Source organism: Stegostoma tigrinum, chromosome 18 (assembly GCF_030684315.1).
Source record: "Stegostoma tigrinum isolate sSteTig4 chromosome 18, sSteTig4.hap1, whole genome shotgun sequence".
Taxonomy (NCBI): domain Eukaryota; kingdom Metazoa; phylum Chordata; class Chondrichthyes; order Orectolobiformes; family Stegostomatidae; genus Stegostoma; species Stegostoma tigrinum.
In genome coordinates, this window is record NC_081371.1 from 13,540,361 (window position 1) to 13,564,683 (window position 24,323).

Here is a 24,323-nt window from a genome sequence, read left to right on the forward strand (position 1 = left end):
ATTTCAATGAGATTACCTTTCATTATTCTAGTCAACCATTCCTTGTAAGACAGGCCAGGAATCAACGCAACGGACAAAAAAGAAACAACTCTTTGTATTCCTCCTGTTCACATTGGTCAATTTACAAAGGGTTTTTTCTTATTGTTTCTGATTGAAATACTTCAGATCAGCTTAGTGGAACTCTCCATCTCCCAACAGAGAGAAGGTTAGAAGATCTATCTTTTTCCCCCAATACAGAGTAGGTTAAAGTAGCTTTCTGTCTCCCTAATGCAGAGCTAGTTAGAGTAGTTCTTTGTCTTGACAACACAAAGTAAGTCAGTGCAACTCCCGGTCTCTCCATTGTAAAGCAGGTTAGAATAGATCTTTGCCTCTCTATTGCACAGGTCAGAGCAGTTGTCCAGTAATTGCACAGTAGGTCAGAGCTGCTCTCAATCGTTCTGCTGTCCAGTAGGTAAGAACAGCTCTCTGGTTCTCCATTGTCAAGTTGGTTCTACAAGGTCCTGGCAGGATTGTATAACTCATTGGGGCTGCATACTAAAAATCAAGTACTCTTATCCTAAGTTGTCACAAAAGTTAAAGATTCTAAAAAGCATAGAGAGTGCCCCAATTTAGCTGTCTTTAGACCCAGGCTGGTGGAAAGCATAAATCAGGTTTCTGTACTTAACAAGAATGTCTATTTATTACAAATAAATAAACTCTTGCTATAGGTAAACAATTATTGACTGTTGGCATCTTGCTTTATTGGTGAAAACTCTAACCCCTTTTAAACTCACCCTCTTCTCACGAACATATAACACAAAGAAACATGGGTGCTCTGGGCAAAGAGAAAAACTGGGAAGGGAGTTTAGTGGTCGCTGTCTGCAATGACTGACAAGATGATCTTTTAGCTGATCAAAATGTGGCTTCTTGATCTCCCTGCTCCAGATACTTTCAATTATTGGCAGGAGGTACAGAGTGACTGGTAAAGGGTGAATCTTTGCTCCAGCTTATCTGCAAACTGGGTTTCCATGACTACTTAAACAAGTAGCTGTGTAAATATTACCTACAATGAGTACCAGTTTACTTGCTTTTAAAAAGTGGGGCAATCCTTGTTACTTAAAACATTTCTCGTCTGCAGACCTCAATCAAAAGTACAGAAAAGCTTTAAGGAATTCTTTGAGAAACTCAGCAGATCTGGCATCATCTGTGAAGAGAAAAACAGGTTAATGTTTTGAGTCCAGTGATCCTTTCTCAGATGGCCTGATGAACAGTCACTAGACCTGAAATGCAGAGTCTAACATTGATCAGAACACCATTCTGAATAAGGATCACTGGACTCAAAACATTAACTCTGCTTTTTTCTTCACAAATGATGCCAGACCTGCTGGGTTTCTCCAGTAATTGCCATTTTTGGTTGTTTCAGATCTGCAGTTCTTTGTTTTATTTTTATGGCCTTTTCGGTTAGAGTAGCTCGGTCTTCCCATTGCACAGTGGGTTAGAACAGCTCGCTCTCGGTCTCCCCACTGCACAGTGGGTTAGAACAGCTCTCTCTCTCTCTCCCCATTGCAGTGGGTTAGAACAGCTTTCTGTCTCCCCAATGTATGGCAGGCTAGGGCAGCTCCCCGTCTCTATTTGCAGAGTACTTTAGCACACTGTCTCTCCACTGCTGTTAAGTCAGGACGTTTTTCCGTCGCCATTTACAGAATGAATTAGCACGTTCTCTATGTGCACAGTACTTTAGCATGTTCGCTGACTCTCTAGTGTAGTGTCTCTGTTTACGGAGTAATTTTGCACGTTCTTTGCCTCTGTAGTAAGTTAGCCCTCTCTCCAGTGCAATAAGTGAGAGCAGTTCTCTGTCTCTGTTCACGGAGTAATATAGCACTCTCTCCATCTCAATAAGTCAGAGCAGCTCTCTGTCTCAGTTTACGGAGTAATTTAACACACACTCTTTTTTCTATGCAATTTCAGACCGTTCTCATATCTCAGCTCCCTCCTCTTGCTGCACAAACACGTGTCTGACTCTGAATGAACAGATCGCTTCCGGGTTCCCTTTTCCCCCTCCGCTTGGAAAGCGGCTGCTAGACAGGAACCAGGCGGGTGAGTCCTACAATGTTGCGGGGGTGTTGGGGGGATGAGCTCTTGGTTTGACGTGCATTATGGATAAAGCTCCAGTTTCGCTTTTACTGTTTCCTAGGAGAATGGTTTAAACCATTGAGTCAGTTCGCGCAAGAGCCCTAAAAACAAAGATAAAGGAAAATTCCTGTCCAAGTGACGAAAGGAATATGTGCAACGGGAAGTGTTTGTAGAAAAAAAGTTAATGTATATCCCGTGCGCAGCGAACAGCTCCGAGTCCTAATTGGGTATTGGGTCTGATGAGCCAGTAGGGACTCGGGGAAAAGGAAAGACTGAATAAGTCCAAAACATGCACTGTGCTTGGAAATTACAGTTTAAACTGGACCAGTTACAACCGCGTAGCTAGTGTGTAAAATGCACACACGGGCAGTTGTTTTCAATGTGAGTACAGAGAGTTAGAGGACATGTGTAAATAGCACCACGCTAATCTTTAACGTAAAACCACGCAGCTTGACATTAGCCTCCGCAGAAAAGCTGCTTCGGGGCCCGAGTTATTCCCCCTTGTGAAAGGGAGTGAAATGTAGGGATAGCATTGTTGCTGTAAGTGGAGGAATCTGCATTGTGTTAATATCGCTTTCGTGAAGAAACGTGCGGAGAGAGAGCGGAAAGCAATCATTCTTGGCGACCACATGCACACGAATTCAGAGTAAACCTGCACCGCCTGTTTTTGTTTCATCTTTATTCTTTAGGACTCATAGTATACTTGCTATCTCTGCGCTCATCAGTTTTAATAGTCAAGATGGTGAAGGGAGCAATCTGCACGCTTTCTGAATCAGATTTTGCTTCACAAACAGACAATACGGTTGCTTTAGTGCTTTTCCGACTTTATAAAGCAGCAAAAGACCAAGAGATCAAAGATACTATCAATTAAGCAACAAATAAAGGGACAGCCATTTATTTAAAAGATAGCAAGAATTTTTCATTTTTGTTTGTTGCTAAGATTCATGCTGGGGTTCACCTTGAACTAATCACATGTAAGATATGCCCTCACTTCAAAACTCGCTGCTTTTATCAGAGTAATTTAGAACTGTAGCAATTTCATCCTCAATGCTGTAATAAATATCCCCTGCAGTTACTGCAGATGTGTTATCCAGTGGTCACGCTTAACATTTTCAGTAACTTACCTTGTTATCCTGTTTGAGTTTTAGAGCACTTTTACTTTGATCTTCCAGCACTCAAAATGTAGCATTTCTGCATAAATTGTTTAAAACATAATAAATCTTCAAAGGCGAATGCTTATTACAACAGTTGGTCTAAATTATCCCCAGTCAACTGAACAAAGTCTAGCTGGAAGACTGTTGTTTCTCACCCTGATGCAGCTGATAAGTTTAGTCATCCCTGGCTTGTATGGGACCAGTTGATGCCTTCTGGCCCCATAATTTTTATTTTCCACTTATGGCTGTTTCCTTGAACAATGTTATACAAGGGATAGCTCTTTCTCCTTATTTTGATGTGTGTTGTTTCCTAAAACTGTTATTCTAACCCTGTTTTCGTGGATCACTTTTGCATCATGTTGTTTGTTTGCAATACTAGTAGGATTTTCTTGATATTCAGGGGAATTACTCCTCTTTCCTTCACCCCTTATCATCTTGAGTGCTTTGTACCTGTGTAAGATATAAACTGACTCATATTGTTTGGGTCGGGTATGCTGATGATGAGTGTAGTAGCTGTCACCAGTATCTCTAACTCTGTCACCTTCCAGTTTTGTGACAAAGTTCGTTAGGTATCTGCTCATTTGCAGAAGGGAAAAAGTTGGACAATGCATTGTTCATTGTGATTAATGAAGAAGTGAAAGGAAGTTTATTTAAAATAAAATTGCATATTTATTAGTTTTAAATAATGACCATTCAGGATTGATGAGCCTATTGATATTTCAGGTGCTCAACAAATGGCCAGCTCAGAAATTTCACTCAGGCTAATTTGATCTGAAAGTGAGTTATGATTATTATTCTTTATGACCTGCCAAAATTTGAAGTTATTGCCACTTGTTTACTTCCTGTACAGAGAGAAATAGCCATGACAATTGGGTATGATAAGTTATAAATATACTGCATGGTAAGTTTGTGCAGAAACGGAGCTTGGGATGACTGGAATCACATCTTAATGTTTGACCTAATCTCAGTATTGTTAACTGGAAGATGCAAAATAAAGATTTGGTTTATATTTGAGCGAATTGTTCTAATAAGTTTATCATATGAGTTTCTGAGTTCAGTTGCAATGTCTACTTTAACTTGGATGTCTATGGAATACAATTTCACCATTAAAAATTGTTTTGATAAAGCAATATCTGTATTGATGAAAAACAAGCTATTCAAATAGATCGCTTTCTGGATACTCACCATTTACATGTTAATTGTATGGTGTTGAATGGCATGATACATTGAGAAGCAATATTTATCATTGCGGGTTCAATCACTAATTTATTTTGCAAGTTTATTACACCAATGAAAGGGTAGAAGTCATTAGCAGGATAGTTGATAAATGTGAAATTATATTGTTACAATGTTCTTCTGACAATTTTAATAAATTGGTATGGTTATTGTGTGATAAAGCCAAACTGTGTGAACTATAAAGACAATCATACAACACAATTTTTAAAGATTTTATCCTTTCAAATTTATCTTAAGATGCTTTCTTCAGATGCAACCTATGTAAACTGTATTTAATAGAAATGGTTAAAAGACAATAGGTGGGATACTAAGGATGGCATTGAATGTTATTTAAGGTGAAGAAGTCGGAATATGAAAGCATATTGTAAAAGATACACGTGGTTACACAACCAGAATAGTAATCCAGAGAACATGAGTTCAGATCTCTCAATTGTAATTCCACAATTTGAAATCAATTTTAAAGAAATAAAAATAAAAAACCAACAGCAGTAAAAGTGAAGATTAAGCTGTCAGTCAAAAGAAGAACTAGCTCATTAATACCCAGTAAGAAAGGAAATCTCTGGTATGATCATGGTGATTTTGGTAGTGCACTGGAGTAATTGACTGCTCTCTGTCCTATACTGGGAATACTCAATCATATCAAGCCTTTCCCATTTGTCACATATAGGGGCTCAGCACCACCTTTTCAGGGCAATAGGGTGGGCAGTGAATGTTAACCTGGTTAATAATGTCTATATCCTGAAAATAAATGAACAAAAGTTAGTGTATGTTGATTTATTTCTAGAAGTAGGAAATATGGACAAGAGAAAACAATATGCCCCGTGATCTTGAATGAACTCTGGCTTCAACTCCACCTTTCCACCCGTACCCCATATCCCATGATGCCCTGGAGGTTCAAAATCTTTCTGTCTCAACCTTGAATCTGTTCAAGGATGGTGCATCCAGTATTCTCAGGTGGAGAATTAAAATAAAAGTGCCTCCCTTTTGATTAAAGAAATTACTCCTAATCCAGTCCTAAATGAAACCCCCCCCTACCCCCCGCTTATCCTGAAACTCTGCCCCCTCGTTTTAGATTCTCCGAGCCTAAGGCTATGCTGTTAATCCCTTCATGGTCTTGAATGTTTGATTGATATTAACCTGCATTCTTATAAATGGCAGGGAATATAGATCCAATTTAATCAGCTTGTCATCCCAGGAGAGCCCTCTCAACCGAAGGACTGATCTCGTGTGCTTTTTATTTACTGCCTCTAGTACGAGTATGGAACATTTAAGTAAATGTGGAGACTGGAATTCCACACAGTGCTCCAGCTGTGTTTTCACCAATGCCTCGTACAGTTGTGCAGACTTCTTTGTTTTTGTGCTCCCGTCCCGCAATAAGAATCTTCTGGGTTTAGTTCTCCTATTTTTTGGCTGTACCTGCACATTAACTTGGTGTTTGTTCTACGAGTATACCAGCGTTTTTTCTGAACATTAACATTTACAAGTTTCATGGCTTTAAAAGGAAATTCTGCTTTTCTACTTTTAAAATCAAAGTGAATAACTTCACACTTCCTCACATTATTCTCTATGTGCCATTGTTAGCCCATTCATTTTAAGCTGTCTATATTTCTTTGTAGCTTCCTTGTGTCCTCCTCACAGCTTACATTCCCATCTAGCTTTTCAATGTCAGCAAAACGAGCTACATTACTCTTGGTATCATTTGTGTAACTTGTAAAAAGCTGAGATTCTAGCACTGATCATTGTGGCATTGTACTAATCATAGTCTGTCAACTGGAAAATGCATCTTTTATTCACAACTGTCCACTTCCTGTCAGTTAACCAATGCTCTAGCTAAAATATGAATCTCAACTCCATCTGGTGTCTTAACATTTTTGTATAGCAACTTATTGAATGTATTTTCGAAATCCAGATGTTCCAGATCTACTGGTTCTCATTTATTTATTGTACTAGTTACAGGTTGAGTGTTTTCAAATACTGTATTCCTTGCATAAATCTTTGTTGACTTCATGCTGTGGTTTTTTTTGTGCATTGTTAGGATTTCCTTAATACTAGATTCTAGCACTTTCTTGATGGCAGGGATAAGACTTATTTGGCTTGTATTTTTCTTGTTTTCTGATTCCCTCCTTCAAGCCTGCTGGACATTGTAGAATCTAGGGAATTTTGGAAGGTCATAGCCAGTGCCTCCACCATCTCTGCTGTTTCTTTTACAATCCCCTGAATTTGTCAGGTTTTGGTTCATAGAGCATCTCCTGATTCTGCTGATATCAATTTTCTGACTTTACTCACTCATATTAGTCTTAGGTCATCAACTATTTCTGGTGCATAACTTGTCGCTGTCTTCGCTGTAGAGGATAAAAGCTGTTAAATGTCTCATTTCCTCACTGTCTTTGATAATTTCTCCATTACACATTGCAAGGGCTGGTTTATTCTTTTATTCCCGTCCCCTTTTAAATCAACTTTTAGCGTTCCTTCGTTGAGTTAGAAAATACTCCGGTCCTCCAAATTATTGATTTTTTTTAACCTCCTTAGAAAGCCACAAATGGATATTTTTCTGAGTTTTTCTATGGACTGTATTTTTTGTTGAAACTTTTGAATTGTTCCTTTAAATGGTTCCCGACAGTTTCGTAGTAAAATGATATCTACACTTCACTATACCTGGTGATAAACAGAAGTGCTTATAACACTCATTTAAATTTATGTCCCATGACTCTGGAAGTTTAGCAAGCATGAATGAGTCTTGGAGGAAATATAAGCTTGTAGAAACCTTTCTTTAAAATTACCATCTGAACTCTTGAGGTGCTGTCTGTGTCTCTTGAGATGAGTCCAATCAAATGGTTTTACGGTTTAAATCTTTTTGCAATTTCCTTGGTTAATTAATTATTGGATAATTGCTTTTTGTGCCAAAAAGTGACTTATACATTGGAATAGATTGTAAATTGATCTGAATTTCCTTCCATTCTCCTTTGTCATTGTAACTTAGTTCTGTTAAAAACACTTGATTTTTAATGGTGAATTTAGCTTTTCCTTGCAAGTGTGTCTGAGGAATTTTGCAAATTACTATAACTCTAAAAAGATAATGAGTCATTTTAAGTATTGGCTGGAGTTTTTCAGACCGGGGGTCAGCAAGGCAAATTATTTTGATTGCCGCAGGATTAGGTTCTGGGATGGGAAGTCTTGCTGTAATTGTACAGGGCTTTGGTGAAATTGCATCAGAAATACTATGTGCCATTCTGGTCTCCCATATTTTTAGGAAGGATATTCTTGCATTGGATGTCGAGATTGAAGGGGTTGTCCTATGTTGAGAGACTGAGTAAATGGGGTCGAAATGCTGTGCTGTCGAGGAGAAGGAAACTAAAAATATTGCAACATACAAGGTTCCGAAAGGTCTCCGCAGGTTAGGTACTGAGAAATTGTTTCTTTTGATTGGGAAGTCTCGAATGTAAACTTTAATCCTAAATAATTTGCCCCTTACAGTTAGACTGAGCTGAGAAATTTCTTCCCTGAAATAGTTGTGAGTCCTTTAGAATTCTTTCCTCAGAGGGTTGTAGATCATTTATTAGTTTAAGGCTGAGATTGTAGTTTAGGTATTTCAGGGTTTGAAGGGATGTTGAGAGCAGACTGGTAAATGGAATTTAGAGACAAAGGTCAGCCAAGATTATATTGAATGGCGGTACAGGCTGGACAGGCCATAACATCTGCTGTTGCTTCGTTAGTTGGTCCCTTTGGTTCAGTCATGCCCTTAACCTTCCAGTCAACCTATTATGGAGTCATACGGCATGGAAACAGAGTCTTCGGTCCAACTGGTCCATGCCAATTGTAATCCCAAACTAAACCAGTCCCACCTGCCTGCTCTTGGCCCGTATCCCTCCAAATATTTCACATTCATGTACTTATCCAGATGTTGTTTAAACATTGTAACTGTACTCACACCCACCGCTTCCTTGCAGGAGTCATTCCACACGCATATTGAAGCAAATTGCTGGAAGTGTGCTACAATTAAGCTGATGTTGCCTGTAAAAAAAAAAAAATTTTATATGTGATTGTTGTTTTCAAAATGTGGCACTTTGTGAAGTTCTTTACGTGTGACTGAGTGAGAGAGAGATTTTGCAGAACGTCATCACAACACCATTCTAACTATCGTGGACAGTTTAGCTGGAGCAATGATTGTGAAGCAGGGAGGGCCATGGGCATCAAATATTGAAGTAAACATCAGAATCAACAGCCTGTGACTACACGCATTGAGATTGAAGGATTGAGAAGGAAATGGAAGAATTGTGGAGAGGGAAGGAGGGTCCATGTGTTAAACTGGGTACAGAAAGAGAAATAAAAGATTGGAAGAGAAGGCCAATGAAGAGAGAGTGCGACAAGAAATAAGAGGAAAAAGTAAAAAATTTCAAAGTTGAAATTAAAAAAAAATTAAACTTTAAAAAAAAACTCAAGTCCGCAGTTTACTTTCTGCTTTCTGGGCTGGAGTGGTTGATTGTTATTGTAGAAATGTGAATCTCTTCACTATTAGTACTCTGTAAGGTGCCATCCTTGATGTTCTGGTTTGAGCCTAATTTCCAATTATCGTGCAAATGCAGCAATATCTTGAAATGTGCAAGGAGTTGGAAGAGCTGTCATTTTCAAAAGGCTGAATCTTGTGTTTTACACCTCACAGGATATCCCCTCCTTGCCACAAACTGCTGGTTGTTACACAATAATCTTAGCATGCACCATTGAACTCGAGTTGTTTATCCAGCATTAATGATCCTTGCTTTTCACTTCTAATTGGAGAAATTCAGTGTACTCGCACAGATAATGTATTGAATTCTGTGGTCGGCAGCAAAAGAATGCTGTTTGGCACTCATCATTTTTAGAGCCATCTGGACCATACATCAGGTTCCTGACCCAGCGTAGCTCCATGTCAACGAAACCGGGAGTTGTATTAGTAGTGTGAACAGTATTAGCAGTATGCTTCCTCTGCCAGTTGGATTAAAGTGTCCTCTCAGAGCCACGTGGAGTTAGGACATTTAATTCACTCCAGTATTGTGCAGCATAGTAAAGAGAAGGAAAGATAGATGGGATTGACAGAGATGAAAGGCAAGAAAAAATATTATTAATGTTTTAAAATGAACAATATTTTAAAAAAATGAACGAAGGGATAGACTTTAAGTTCCAGAGAGGCTGCTTTGTAGGAATTAAAACATTTGATCATCTTTTAAAAAAACAAAAAAAAACTTACATTTGAATGGACATGTGAAAACAAGAATTTGCTTCTTTCAATATCCTCAATTTCTTTTCAATAATCCTCAATTTCAGGTAGGTTTGGTTTGACTGTGCACTGAATCGTGGATATTTGGCTTCCATAGTCCTATATAGCTTTTCTCCATTTTTTATAATATTTATGCTAAATCAGCTGATAGATCTGTGTTGAAGAATGAAAACTCTTTACTTCAGCTTGATTCGATTGGATATCTTCAGTTGCCCTCTGGCTGTTTACTAGTGCAACCAGATATTTTTCAACCTTTAGTCTTTGGGGTACTGAGGAATTACTTCTAAGTTAAGAAGCATCAATGACAGTCAGCGATAATGCTGATAAAATCAAAATGTTCATCATGAACTTATGATATAAGCTAATAAGCAATACATTTAAATCTGTTTGAACAATTGTTCTGTAAATGGTTTTGTAAATTGAAGTTATTCACACATGATTCCTCAATGATCTCAAGTAGGTCATACTGCTCATTTCAGTTGTCAGTATTTGCTTCTGCTGACAAATTGTGCTGTTTTCTGTCACCTGAAGATTCTTCATCGATGATAGGAATGGAAAATGTCTCTATCGTTGCTATAAGTGCACAGATTTCCTTCTTTGTTTGATTCATTAAACAATTCTCCATGCGCATTATAGATAGTCATAATAGACTATTGTTTCTTTTGGCCTCTGCTATGAGCCCGAGAGGTTCAATGAAATCTTCTACCACTTACCCTCGACCAGTTGAATGACAACAGGTTGCTCGCAGACCAGTTATTCTGTTCTGAAGGAGAGTCGCTGGACTCGAAACCTTAACTCTGCTTTCTTCCCACAGCTGCTGCCAGACCTATTGAGTTTTGCCAACAAGGCTGTTTTTGTTCCAATTATTCCCTCACTTGTTTCTCTTTGAATAGACATGGCATAACATAGTTTCTCTTAACTTGTTTGTTATGCCTTGGAACTAGTTGAACACCTGCATTCTCGAGGATGTTAAGATACAGACAGGTGTGCAGGCTGAAAAATGAATAATATTGATTGTAAATCACATTTACATTCTCAACACTCTTATGCACTTTGTGTGGTGGAGCATCTTGTAGCATACCTGTTAATCTTGCAAGTTACGCCACCTGGACCTTGCAGTCACACCTTTGTCAGCTGAAACGTCTGTTCTCTAAGGCACGGTTTTTGATCTAACAAAATGGTGACGTGCACCTGTATCAAGCTTAAAAATAATTAGATAGCCAATGATCTAAACAGGTCCTGTAAAACTCAAGTCATTTGGATCACCACTTTCCCCTAGGAATGTATTGGGCATCTTATCTGGTGATGGTAATCCTGTCACATTGACATCTTTGAGTAAACATCTGACTTTTTAACCTGCTCTTAAACTGCATTCTACTTTTGCACATCTTCCAGCAGTGACCTTTGATTTTACAGATAAAGCATTCTTTCATAATAACTGGTTATGCTTTGGAAGCTCTTTTTGTTTCACTCGGTATGCTGTTTGGCCTACTCATTTTGTGTTGATTTGTTGCATTTGTCTTTAGAGTGGTGATCTTTATCAAGTATTGTTACTCCCCTTTGATAAGCTTCTCCCCTACAGATTTTTCTTCAAGATTCAAGGTAGTGCCAATACTGAGTGCCTCTCTGCAAGCTCTCGATAGCAGATCTTATTATCGTATTTGTTAGAACCATTCTACACTTTTAAATCTCATTTCATTACTAATTTCAACTCTAATTAGAGGATTACAGGCTTGCTCAGAAGGTGCTCAAAAGTGGACTGAAGGCGGCCAGGAGGGGGCACGAAAAAGGCTTGGCAGGAAGGATTAGGGAGAACCCGAGGGCATTTTACTGAAACGGGAGGAATAAGAGAATGATTAGGGAAAAGGTAGGGCCGATCAGGGATAGCGTAGGGAACTTGTGTGTGGAGTCTGAGCAGATAGGGGAAGCCCTAAATGAGTTTTTTGCTTTGGTTTTCACGAAGGAAAGGGACCTTGTTGTGAATGAGAACTTTGAGGAGCAGGAAAACAGGCTTGAACAGATCAAGATTAAGGAAGTTGATGTGCTGGAAATTTTGGCAAACATTAAGATTGATAAGTCCCCAGGGCCAGACCAGATTTATCCTAGGTTGCTCCGGGAAGCGAGAAAGGAGGTTGCTAAGCCGCTGGCGAAGATCTTTGCTTCCTCACTCTCCATGGGAGTCGTACCGGAAGATTGGAGGGAGGCAAATGTTGTTCCTCTTTTCAAGAAAGGGAATAGGGAAATCCCTGGAAATTACAGACTAGTCAGTCTTGCGTCTGTGGTCAGCAAGATTTTGGAAAAAATTCTGAGGGATAGGATTTATGACTATTTGGAAAAGCATAGCGTGATTAAAGGGAGTCAGCATGGCTTTGTGAGGGGCAGGTCATGCCTTACAAATCTTATTGAGTTCTTTGAGGAAGTCCCGAGACAGGTTGACGAGGGTCGAGCAGTGGATGTGGTGTACATGGACTTCAGCAAGGCATTTGATAAGGTTCCCCATGGCAGGCTCATTCATAAAGTCAGGAGGTATGGGATACAGGGTGATTTTGGCTGTCTGGATTCAGAATTGGTTGGCTGACAGGAGGCAGGGTGTGGCTGTAGATGGTCAGTATTCTGCCTGGAGGTCAGTGCTGAGTGATGTCCCACAGGGGTCTGTTCTTGGGCCTCTGTTCTTTTTAGTTTTTATAAGTGACTTGGATGAGAAGGTTGAGGGATGGGTTAGTATGTTTGCTGATGACACAAAGGTTGTAGGTGCCGTTGATAGTATTGAGGGCTATTGCAGGCTTCAGCGAGACATTGACAGAATGCAGAGCTGGGCAGAGAAATGGCAGATGGAGTTCAACCTGGATAAATGCGAAGTGATGCAGATTCTCAGCAGTGTGGAGGAACAGCGGGATCTTGGTGTTCAAGTGCATAGCTCCCTCAAAGTTGCCACCCCCAAGTGGATAAGGTTGTTAAGAAAGCATATGGTGTTTTGGCTTTCATTAACAGGGGGATCGAGTTTAAGAGCCGTGAGGTTATGCTGCAGCTCTACAAAACCTGGTGAGACCACACTTGGAATATTGTGTCCAGTTCTGGTCGCCCTATTATAGGAAAGATGTGGAGGCTTTGGAGAGTGTGCAAAGGAGGTTTACCAGGATGCTGCCTGGACTGGTGGGCTTGTCTTACGAGGAGAGGTTGACTGAGGTCGGACTTTTCTCTCTGGAGAGAAGGAGGAAGAGAGGTGACCTGATCGAGGTGTACAAGGTAATGAGAGGCATGGATAGAGTTGATAGCCAGAGACTTTTCCCCAGGGCAGGATTGACTGCCACGAGGGGTCATAGTTTTAAGGTGTTAGGAGGAAGGTATAGAGGAGACATCAGAGGGAGGTTCTTCACCCAGAGAGTTGTGAGTGCATGGAATAGTTTACCAGTGGTAATCGTGGAAGCGGAGTCATTAGTGACATTTAAGTGACTGCTGGACATGCACATGGACAGCAGTGAATTGAGGGGAATGTAGGTTAGGTTATTTTACTTTTGGATTAGGAATATTCCACGGCACAACATCGTGGGCCGAAGGGCCTGTACTGTGCTGTACTTTTCTATGTTCTAAGTTCTAATGTTAACCTTGCTTTTGTGCATCTCCTGTCTAGTTGTAACCTTATATGCCTCACCCTGTCTGAACACCCTGTGATCTGTATGCCCTTGAATGTCTGTTGTGATCTGCCTGTACTCCACGTAAAACAAAACTTTTCACATTACTTTGGTATATATGACAACAATAACTCAAATCAAATTCTTCCATGTTTCTGCTTCCGTCAGAACCCGAATATCTTTTGCCAAAGTCCAATCTTCTTTGGACTGCAATAAATCTGACAAAGACTCATCAGCATTAGAAAAAGTTGTCTTACACAATTACTGGAGAACTCAGCAGGTCTGGTAGCAATGTTTAGAGTCCAGTGACCCTTAAAACTTTTATTGAGATTTCTTAGCTGCGATCTGTTTTGAAGAAGGGTCACTGAACCCAAAACATTAACTCTGCTTTCTCTCTACAGATGCTGCCAGATTTTGGGTTTCTTCAGAAATTTCTGTATTGTTTCAGAATTCTAGCATCTGCGGTTGTTTGTTTTTGTTAAATAATTTTGTGTTTCTTGAATTGTGTTTTCTGGGTCACAGTTTTATGCTACTCTATAGAGGTTGTTAATGAATTTGTGGAGTTCCTTGGATGCTGAACTATTTTAATTGAATCTTGCTCTACTCAGAATTTTTTGTTGTTGCTCGATTAAAGTAATTTTCAAAAGCCTGTAGATCTCTTTAAACTATTATTTTGTAATGTATTGTTGATTTACAATGTCAACCACAGGTTGTAATGAATATAATAGTGTGTGCATTTGTTTAGTTTGTGATTTAATTATTAAGATACAAAATTACCTCCAATTTAAGATTTTTTTTTCCTGAGAAATGTCGAATCCTGTGTCCTTCTGTTTCATTTGACCCCAGCCTGATGTTAAATCTTGCAGGTAATATTTTTTCTCCTGCTATATCTTTCTAATATGATATTTATCCTTCTTACTGCAGAATTTAAAAGCTTTAAAGTATTTCAATGCTGCTGTAATCTCTTTACCTGAAAGATTTTTAAAAATTTCTGAAAATAGCATTGATATTTTGTTTTCCTTGTTTTGAAGACGTTGAACTATGTAGTATAACAACAGTGCAATCTTACCTCTTTAAAGCTTTTAAGCTTGTTTAAGCATGTTTGGCTTTTTAAATGTATTTTTTTGCAGTTACATGGGTTTCCTGCCTTCTCATGGGCAGAAAGTCTGATTTCATACATTTCTCTGCCTAACACACAATGCTTGTGATTTTCCATGAGTTGCTGAACTAAAGCCTTGAGTCTGCTGTCTTTGTTGAATTCTTCTTACCAGATCCACAATTTAAATTATGAAACTTCAGCTCTTACTACGGTCTGAAAGTATTCTATCGGGCTCTGTCTGCTTCAGTTTCTATACTCTCCGTCAATTTCATTCTACTTTGTCATGTTTCCATTGTAGTGATCTCTGTGTGAAATACGCCCACAGTTCTTGATTTCCCCACTATAGCCATGCCTTGTGTGTCCACTCATGTGGAGTCGGCACTTGTTGGGAGCTGTAAATGCTCCTTATTTTTACTCCCAACCTTCTCCTCCTGATTTTTGCACTGCTAATTTTCCTTTGCTCAGTAGGGACTTTTTAACTTTATTCATGGAGCACTGAGATGTTTTCTTCCTAAGGAAACCTGTAACTGGGAAAGGTCTTACAGATCCTTTTTTCCCTGCCTATAACTGCCCAGTTTGACTAGGCTTTCAGCTGTTTCAAGCCTGCAGTACTGCGACTTAGGTTCTCAACATATCTGAACTACAGGCTTTAAATGGAGTGCTATGTCTCTCATGTTTTTTATTTTCACCCATGGGCTCCTGTTGACTGCTTGTTCAAGTTCTTGCGGTTGCTGACTGTCTGTGTGAGTCGTCCTTAAAGTTGTCAAGTCTTTAAAGCAATAAACTTTCCTGGTCTTCAGTAAGTGTTTTCTCCTGCGGACATTGGACTTTTTCACCATTGCAGCTTGTGATGCTAAGCATCAAAAATCCAGCGTACCCAGGTGAAGACATTTCCAGAAAATCAAGTGGATTTAGAGCTGACCACTGATCACCATGTGGTATTAGTATTTAGAGGTATATGGCCACTGTTCCTCTCTCTTTCTAAGGACCTATTTGGTTTGCAGCAGTGGAGGAATAACCACTAGCTAATCATAGTGAGTAGAGGTTCTTGTAGTTTATTGCTTGATAGAACTTGGGTACAAGTTGCATTAACGATGGAACTTGGAGACATAAACATCACGTGTCACTGGGAAATCCAGAGCTAGTCTCCTGACTTCCCCACTCAAGACTCCATGACATTAGCCAATTGGACAGATCTTAACGCAGCTTCCAATATCAACCCTTTCTGAGCAAGTGTGTGCATATTGCTGGCTTTGTAAGGCTAGAACTCATGATCAACTTTGTTGATCTTTTAAGCTGATTGATGTTGACACTATTCCTTCTGTTTTACAGGTATTTCACAGGTATTTTGAGAGAGAGGTTTGGGGACTAACTGTGCCAAATGATGCCTGAAGACTTTTTTTCTCCTTTTTAAGTTGCTGCTTAAGGCAGGCAATAGGCTCCTTTTGTATGGTGATGTCGGGCTTTAGGCCTCACTGGGAAATGAGGTTGTTGGAGGTTGATCATTGCTGGACCAATCAGGGATGGAGCCTCCCAAATGACCAGCACCATAGTAGCTAAAGTGTAAGAGTAGCCTTGATGCAGAGTCCGCGGGACTTGCCACGAAATATGAGTATCCTCGTCTCTAAGTTAAGCAGATGGAATCAAAAGAAATTACAGTTCCCAACTCCTTACTGTTGCCATTTCTTGCCTATTCAGCCTGCTCATTGTGCATTATTGAATGGGAGCGAGATGGCTTGTTTGGAGAGGAGCTGTTAGATAAGAAATAGGGTAAATATGTTACGGCTTTAGATTAGTGGGCGAAACAGCCACTTAGAGATGTACTTACAAAGCTCCTGGTAAGTGCAGATATATGCTAATAATCCTAATAAAGTTTGTTTTATTTTCTGCCTGTAGCTTTAAGAGAAAACAATAATTTGGTTAGAAGTTGCGTAAATAGGTTTGAAGATAGAATTTTTGGCCTCCAATTGAATGCGTGCCTGGAGATGTGAAATAAAGTGATTAATTTTGGCTGCAGATTATTTTAATTTGTCTGGAGAATGTGCATAAATTAATTGTAGGTAAATAGCCAGCTCTTGGTGAGAAAGTTTCCTTTATTATTTGAATGTGATGATATTGAAGGTTATTTTTAATGTTGTATAGTTGACACTTGGGGAGCTGAGAAAATTGCTGCAGGTGAGATTTGTTTGCAAATCTGTTTTGTTGACTGGAGTTTTATAACACTTTCTCATTTGAATAGATCACTTACATAGTTTTCTGTTTGATCTAATTGAGACCAAGGGAAATAGAGAAATAAAAACTTAATCCTTGTTTTGTTTTTGATACTTTCATCACTAGAATAAAAGTTAGGTTAAATTGTTCACAAATTTGAATAAGCCCTGAGAACATGAGAGGATGTGTCTCAAGAGACTGGGTGAGTTGAGAGTGGCATTTGCAGTTTTTTTCTAATGTTCAGTGATCCAAGCCCTTTGCATTGTGAGGAACTGTCACTGTCTAGGTTGCTACACTTCTATGGTCAACACTTTGGTCTTGCGTGAAAAATTGCCAAGGACTCCTGCCCCTTCATTAATTTTAAATCTGTGATTCTTCAGACAAAATGACCAAATATTGTCAAATTACTGAGCAGTTTGTTCCAGTAACTTGGCTGAGGAATGATACTGTGGCAACTTGACTGGGTATTGTCTTTGGACTAGTAATTTAAATGATGCTGGGGGCCCTGGGTTCATATCCCCTGAAGGCAGCAGGTGGAATTTAAATTCAGTTCTTAAAGTATGGAGTTGATGACAGTGAAACTTATTGATTGGTGCAAGAACCCGTCTCTTTCAGTAATTTCCTTCAGGGAGGAAAGTCTGGCATCCTTTTCATGATTCCAGACCTACAGCAATAAAGTTGACTGTTTATCGCCCTCTGAAATGGCCGAGCAAGCTATTCAGTTCACAAACTGTTTGTTCAACAGTGACACCCTCGTCTCATGAAAAAATAAAGAGAAAATAGAACATAAATACTGGATGACTTGTAAATTTTGGAAAGTCGTTGAAAAATAGATTGATTCAGGACAGGGAATTGTAGAGAACACATTGGGCCAAGAGACAGCCTTTGGATGTGATTATGATGAAGGAGCAAAGCGGTGAAGTTTGAACTATTTTAGTCATGTTTGGTTTCTGTGGCTTTCTCTGAGGAGATCCTACTTGAATGCTTGCTGCTTGTGCTTCTATGACAATGCAAAGAAGTGGTGCTTAAGATTATCCTTGACATATGCTGAAGAAGGAGTAAGGCACTGAAAGCTTGTGTTTTCAAATAAACCTATTGGACTATAACCCAGTGTTGTGTGATTTCTGACCTTATCCACCCCAGTCCAACACCGGCACCTCAACGTCATGGAAGGATATACTCAATTAGTTGAGGTCAGATTATTGGATTTTATCCCAGTTCTTTAGTCTGTACCCAGGTTGAGAGGTGAGGCAGAGGTGACACTGCTGCTGCTGCAGTGTTGTAAAATGTTGAACAATGTTGCCATTCGAAGCATCTCTCCCAACAGTTTAGTGTTTTGTGCTAAAGAGGGACATGGGCTAAGACGCACAGTGGACAGCGCCTTCCACTTTGTCGTGTGGAATTGGCTTCATAGTAGCATTCTCACCTTCTAAACCAAAAGAGATAGAAATTCCCTAATTGAGGGTGGCGCTAATCACTTTTGTCGCTGTTCTGAGCATCCTGCTTATTGAGTGTTGTTTGTACCATCCAATGTTTAATTAGCTAGTATCATGGCCGCTTGACATCTTTTGTGTTTACCACACATTGCGTCTGTCAAGTGTTCTCAAAGGTAAAATGAGAGAACTTCGTAAGACAAGGCCAGATTCAAATTGTGAAAGTTTTTTTTTGTTGGATTGGTGGTGAATGAAGGGTTTGTGGTGGCGAATGGATGCATTTAATTCAACAAGTGTAATACGTTTGGTCATAATGCAATAGTGATGATTGTGCTTTGCTTCTCTGTGCTACTAAGTCAACATGCTTGATTTAAACAAAATAACTTGGAGCTTCTCTCTGACATTCAGACCTTCTGAGTTTGGTGACAGCCATCCAAGGCAGTGTTCTTTTTAAGCCTTGTCTAGAGGTGTGCATTAACATCCCTATTTACTTTTCTTGTGGTCAGATGCTGCGTGAAGAGACAGTATAAAATAACTCCCGCCTGAGCAGTCAGCACCAGGCACCCCACAATACATTGGGACTGAGATGTTTATCCATCACATCCAAGATGGGTACTGAATTGTTTCTTGTGTAAGAAAACAAAGAGCAGTGGATGATGGAATTACAAAACAGAAACAGAAAATTGCCGGAGAAACTCTGCAGCTCTGGCAGCATTTATGGAGAGAATTATTTCTCAAATTCAATCTTTATGGAAGCTAATTATCTTATTTTTAGCATGCTCGCTACATCCAGTCTTTAAAAGTAAAACCTTAGGGTATAATTTGCTTTAAAAATTTAACATTTAAATGTAATTCTTTTCCAAATCCTTTCAGCATTCGTCACTATTTTTCAGGAGAAACACGACTGATAATTCAGTTTATGGGATGCCATCTTTTAGATGGAACCTTTATGCTCTTGTTAATGGTTTGATTATGGAAAAGATTTTTTTTTTAATCTTCAATGGGAACACTGGGTTCTTTTTGTTGCTGTAAACTTTTAAGAAGTTAAATTGGGCAGCACGGTGGTTCAGTGGTTAGCACTGCAGCCTCACAGCGCCAGGGAACCAGGTTCAATTCCACCCTCGGGCGACTGTCTGTGCAGAGGTTGCACATTCTCCCCGTGTCCGCGTGGGTTTCTTCCCGGTGCGCCGGTTTCCTCCCACAGCCCAAAGATGTGCCGGCGAGGTGGATTGGCCTTGCTAAATTGCCCGTAGTGTTCAGGGATGTGGAGATTACGTGGGCTATAGGGGGATGGGTCTGGGTGGGATGCTCGTGTGGACTTGTTGGGCCAAAGGGCCTGTTTCCACACTGTGTAGAGATTCCATGATTCTATGGGGATAATACAGCACAAGTCGGATCCCAGAATGAAACCTGGTGTTTGATAGACATTTAAATTTTGCGATTACCACTGAGCATGTGCACATATGAGGCTATACATGCTCTCTAAAAAAAGATGTAAGTTTATTACAAAAAAACCAAAGCTACATATATAACACAGTTTTTTTTGAGCAAGGGTAAAGTCAACCTGTTTACCAGAAGTATCCTTGATTTAAAAACTCACATCCAGAGAAATATCACACCTGCCTCAACTCGTCAATTTCTTTATTACTCTTTGCACTTCTCCTCGGTGAAATAGTTTTTTGCAACTTCTTTTGCAGTCAGTAGGATGAATGCTGTTTTCAGTTCTGGTGGCCTAAACCTGTTTTGAGTTTGGAGAACTTTAAACCCTAAATACAGCAAAATTTTTATTTATCAGCACCTATGGGACCAGAAGTTTGCCAGACGATCAAGAGGTCCACGTAATCAATGTGAAAACACACACTAAGTAATAGAAATGTAATGCAAGGGTATGCACGTCCCTGTTGTACTTCATTTACAGCATAAATCACTTAAATAATAATACTACCTTGTCTTAAATAAAAATAGCAGAGCGCCTTCTCACTCACACCCTCTACTGACTACTCAGATGTCGCAATAGATCGTGGTATTTGAGGAGAAATTGAATCAACTGTTGATGTTTTGTGTGGCCATTTGATAGAACAGCAAGTATATTTACTTTGAGGTCAATTAATTAAAAACTATAATAATTGGACAGAGTAATACTGTAAACTTCCCGGTATTTTAGCTGTATAATTTTTGCCTGTTTATTGAGAGTGCTGATTCACAAGGTCCTGGTTAAAACAAAGTTTACTGTACTCCTTCACTCTTGTTGTTTCACAGACCAAAATCACTTCTGCCAGGGTGACTGATTCCCAAACCTAAACTTTGAGCCTCCTCCTTTGCAGTTGAAATTAAATTAGTGGCCTGTTTTCTGTTTTCTGATCTGTTTTCTCTGCCTGTCATAAACTCAGCAAAACAAACATTTCATTTATTCATATCACAGGTGTCTGACCAGGCACATTACTGAAGTTTCCATCTGGAAATGATGTATTTAGATCACTGTTCCAAATGTCATTCTGATCTTTTTCTAAAATAAAAAAAAGTATCTTCACTGAACAGACCTAAACCCATCTGCCTCTATTTTAAAATTCAAATCCCAAAATACCTGTAATAAATTATATTTGCTTTATCAAAATACAGTGTGTTGGGGATTGTTTGAACAAGAACTCGGATCATGCTGGAAGAGTATTTAGGAGACAGAAGTCTAGCGAGTTTTGAGAAGATTTGTAGCTCAGGTTGAGGTTCTGGATGTGAGTTTGCTCGCTGAGCTGGAAGGTTCGTTTTCAGACGTTTCGTCACCATTCTAGGTAACATCATCAGTGAGCCTCCGACGAAGTGCTGGTGTTATGTCCCGCTTTCTATTTATCTGGTTAGGTTTCCTTGGGTTGGTGATGTCATTTCCTGTTCTTTTTCTCAGGGAATGGTAGATTGATTTGGAGCCAATGTGTTTGTTGATGGAGTTCCGGTTGGAATGCCATGCTTCTAGGAATTCTCATGCGTGTCTCTGTTTGGCTTGTCCTAGGATGGATGTGTTGTCCCAATCAAAGTGGTGTCCTTCCTCATCTGTATGTAAGGATACAAGGGATAGTGGGTCATGTCGTTTTGTGGCTAGTTGATGTTCATGTATCCTGGTGGCTAGCTTTCTGCCAGTTTGTCCAATGTAGTGTTTGTCACAGTTCTTGCAAGGTATTTTGTAGATGACATTCATTTTATTTGTTGTCTGTATAGGGTCTTTTAAGTTCATTAGCTGCTGTTTTAGTGTGTTGGTGGGTTTGTGGGCTACCCTGATGCCAAGAGGTCCGAGTAGTCTGGCAGTCATTTCGGAAATGTCCTGGATGTAGGGGAGAGTGGTTATGGTTTCTGAGCCTGTTTTGTCTGTTTGTTTGGGTTTGTTGCTGAGGAATCGGTGGACTGTGTTCATAGGGTACCCATTCTTTTTGAATACGCTGTATAGGTGTGGTATAGGAACTCCATCAACAAACGCATTGATTTGGAGCCAATCTACCATCCCCTGAGAAAAAGAACAGGAAATGACATCACCAACACAGGAAATGACATCACCAACCCAAGGAAACCTAGCCAGATAAATAGAAAGCGGGACATAACACCAGCGCTTCGTCGGAGGCTCACTGATGATGTTACCTAGTATGGTGACGAAACGTCTGAAAACGAACCTTCCAGCTCAGCGAGCAAAGTCCCATCCAAACAGAAATCTATAAGGATGCATCATGAGTATAAACCTACCATCAAGAAACAGTATAATGTTGTGCTTTACCATTTTGGTTTCAATTCAATTTAGCGTTTCTGTTTTAGTATGGAATTCCTCAGCATTTGTTTGAGGGAGTTCCTGACAGTATGTGAACGTTTGTAGAGTGTTGAAAAGGCTGACCTGGAGCTCTGAATTAGCCATCACAAGATACGAAGGGCATTGGAATGGAGTGCTTTGGGCACTGTTGTCTAGTATGGGACAGTATGTGGGTGTTGGTCAGCTGAGCATGCTGCTGGCATTGACCAGCAGAAGATTCCTGACTGGCTTACCATTCTGAGAGAGTGACGTGAGTCTTAATGTCAGGGTGAATGTGAGGGAGGAGTTCTGAGAGTGATCAGTTAAACAGTAAGCAATTTGTTTACTTTACTGATGATATCTCCCCAATTTTACTTTGAGATGTTAATAAACAAACAAATTCTGAAACCCAGGGAGTGTCAATGTTAGGATATGAGTTGTCACTGCTTATGGATTTAGGTGACAGCAAGACTACCCTGGGTTTCTGTATCTACAGGGAATTACTCTGTATTCAGTCACTTAGGGTACATGTTATTAACCTGGCGTGGGTGTTAGAGACCCTCTGACAGATAAGGGAATGGAGGAGTTTCTGGGTACATTTGCCTGTTCCTGAGGTGGTGCTGAATTGGATGTGCCACCTTCAGAATGTAATGTTAAGCTGAAGCCTATCTGTCTCTTCAACTAAAAGTAGAACATTTAATTGAAGGAAGAACAGTGTTCTGGTCACCATTTTCTCCTCAATCAACTTCACAAATCATCAGATCACTGTCACGTTGCTTTTGTGGGACCTTGCTATGTGAAAACACATACTAACAGATACAAGAACAGCTTCTTCCCATTGTTATCAGCCTTATGAACGGACCTCCCATGTATTAGAGTTGATCTTGCTCTTCACCTTCTCTGTAGCTGTAACATTATATCCTGCATTCTGTTTTGTTATCCTGATGTACTTTCGTAAGGTACGATTTGTCTGGTTAGCGTGGAAAAGCATACTTCTTACTGTATCTCAGTACATGTGACAGTAATAAATCAAATCAAGTTGGTTCCTGCATGTTCTACATTACAGCAGTGGCTACACTTCAAAAATACTCCACTGGCACTCTGCAGACTTGCTGAGGTTATAGATGGCACCATCTAAATGTGACTTTTTAAAATTAAACTGGGAGAGAAATTGTACCTGTCAGCTTTAGTTATAGGAAACCTCCCTGAATGAAATGGCGAAGTGTGTCTTTGCAATTGTAATGTGACAATGCTGTGGTTTTAAGAGCTGTATTTTTTCCCATTCTTAATGAAGAAAGGTTGAGACAGAGGTACTGAATGGTATGTTCCAAGCTAATAAAGTAAACAGCTTGTGAGGCCTTGGGGGTTTTTCAAGTTGGAACAGTAGAAGCAGTATAAAGGGGTGAATCCCTGACAGAACCAGGGTTTTATTTTAACTTCCAGGAGCTGTTGTGGTTTGGAAGCTGCTATACATCTTTCCCTGCCACAGCAAACTGCTCGAGTTCTCTCGCTGTCACTCCCGCTGTCTGTCTGAGTTTGTTCTCGATGTGGTTTTCTCCTGGACTGTAAAATCACATGTGAGACAATCTATTTTGCTGAATGTTCTTTTGCCAAGAGTGCGTTTATAGGATGTTACTATGTTGGAACAGTTGCTGTTTAATAGTTAAATAATCTAATATTCTGTTAAGTTTTTCCAATACAGTTAGTTATACCAATTCTTCTTTCTTTTGTTTGTACTTTAACTGTAGTGTAAGAAATAAAGTGTGTTTTGCTTAAAGCCTGGTAGTTTAATAGACCAACTTGCAGCCAGAACATAGTCCTGCCTTACCTTTAAAAATAAGAAAAAGATGGGGTTGAACTGGCCCATAGCAGCAGACTATAAATTTGCTGCTGTAAAGTAGTTCAATAAATCAAAGCAAAATAACTCCAGGCTCCTTTTATGTGGCCAGAGTGGATTATTTTTGTATCAACCAGTCAGGTGTGGAAGCTTATCTTGATTTTCCAGTTGCTAGTTACTGTCTGTGCCATGTTTCAAATAAAGGAGGAATGAAGAATGTGACAATGAAAGTAGTGTTTGATGGAGAGCTGCCTGGTGTAACACGCCTTGTTGAATAATGAGTAAGTGACCGGTCGTGTCGTGTAGATTCTTCACAGAAACCAATCTGCTGTGAAGGTCTAACACAGCAGTAGGACTTTAGCAATGCCCTTGAGCATTAGAGAATCAGGGTGGCAAGACACTCGTACCTAAAGTATCATGGGATAGCAAGTAAGAATGGTACAAGCAAATAGGCACTAAATTCTTATTCATCCTTTTCATGAGCAAAATAGGCTTAAAATTAAATGAGGGAGGGAAGAAAAGTGAAGTTACTGATGTTCTAATGTTGGGAATGTGACACATGCTTCCAGCCTGGTCTTCCAAACAGCAATAA

General features: G+C 39.7%; 1 protein-coding gene across 7 annotated transcripts in view; it reads left to right on the forward strand.

Annotated features, from left to right (window-relative positions):
- Positions 1-1,998: 1,998 nt before the first annotated feature.
- The window catches only part of pot1 (protection of telomeres 1 homolog), a 268,174-nt gene continuing 245,849 nt past the window's right edge, over positions 1,999-24,323 (forward strand). For 3 of the 7 annotated variants that reach the window (XM_048548939.2, XM_048548940.2, XM_048548945.2), the window contains exon 1: positions 2,379-2,493. In XM_048548939.2, the coding sequence (XP_048404896.2) occupies positions 2,467-2,493 (27 nt within the window). In that variant the 5' untranslated portion in view covers positions 2,379-2,466. Of the gene's footprint in view, positions 2,077-2,378; positions 2,494-24,323 lie in introns of those variants that run through there. The other 4 variants (XM_048548943.2, XM_048548946.2, XM_048548944.2 and 1 more) reach the window with 3 other exon arrangements.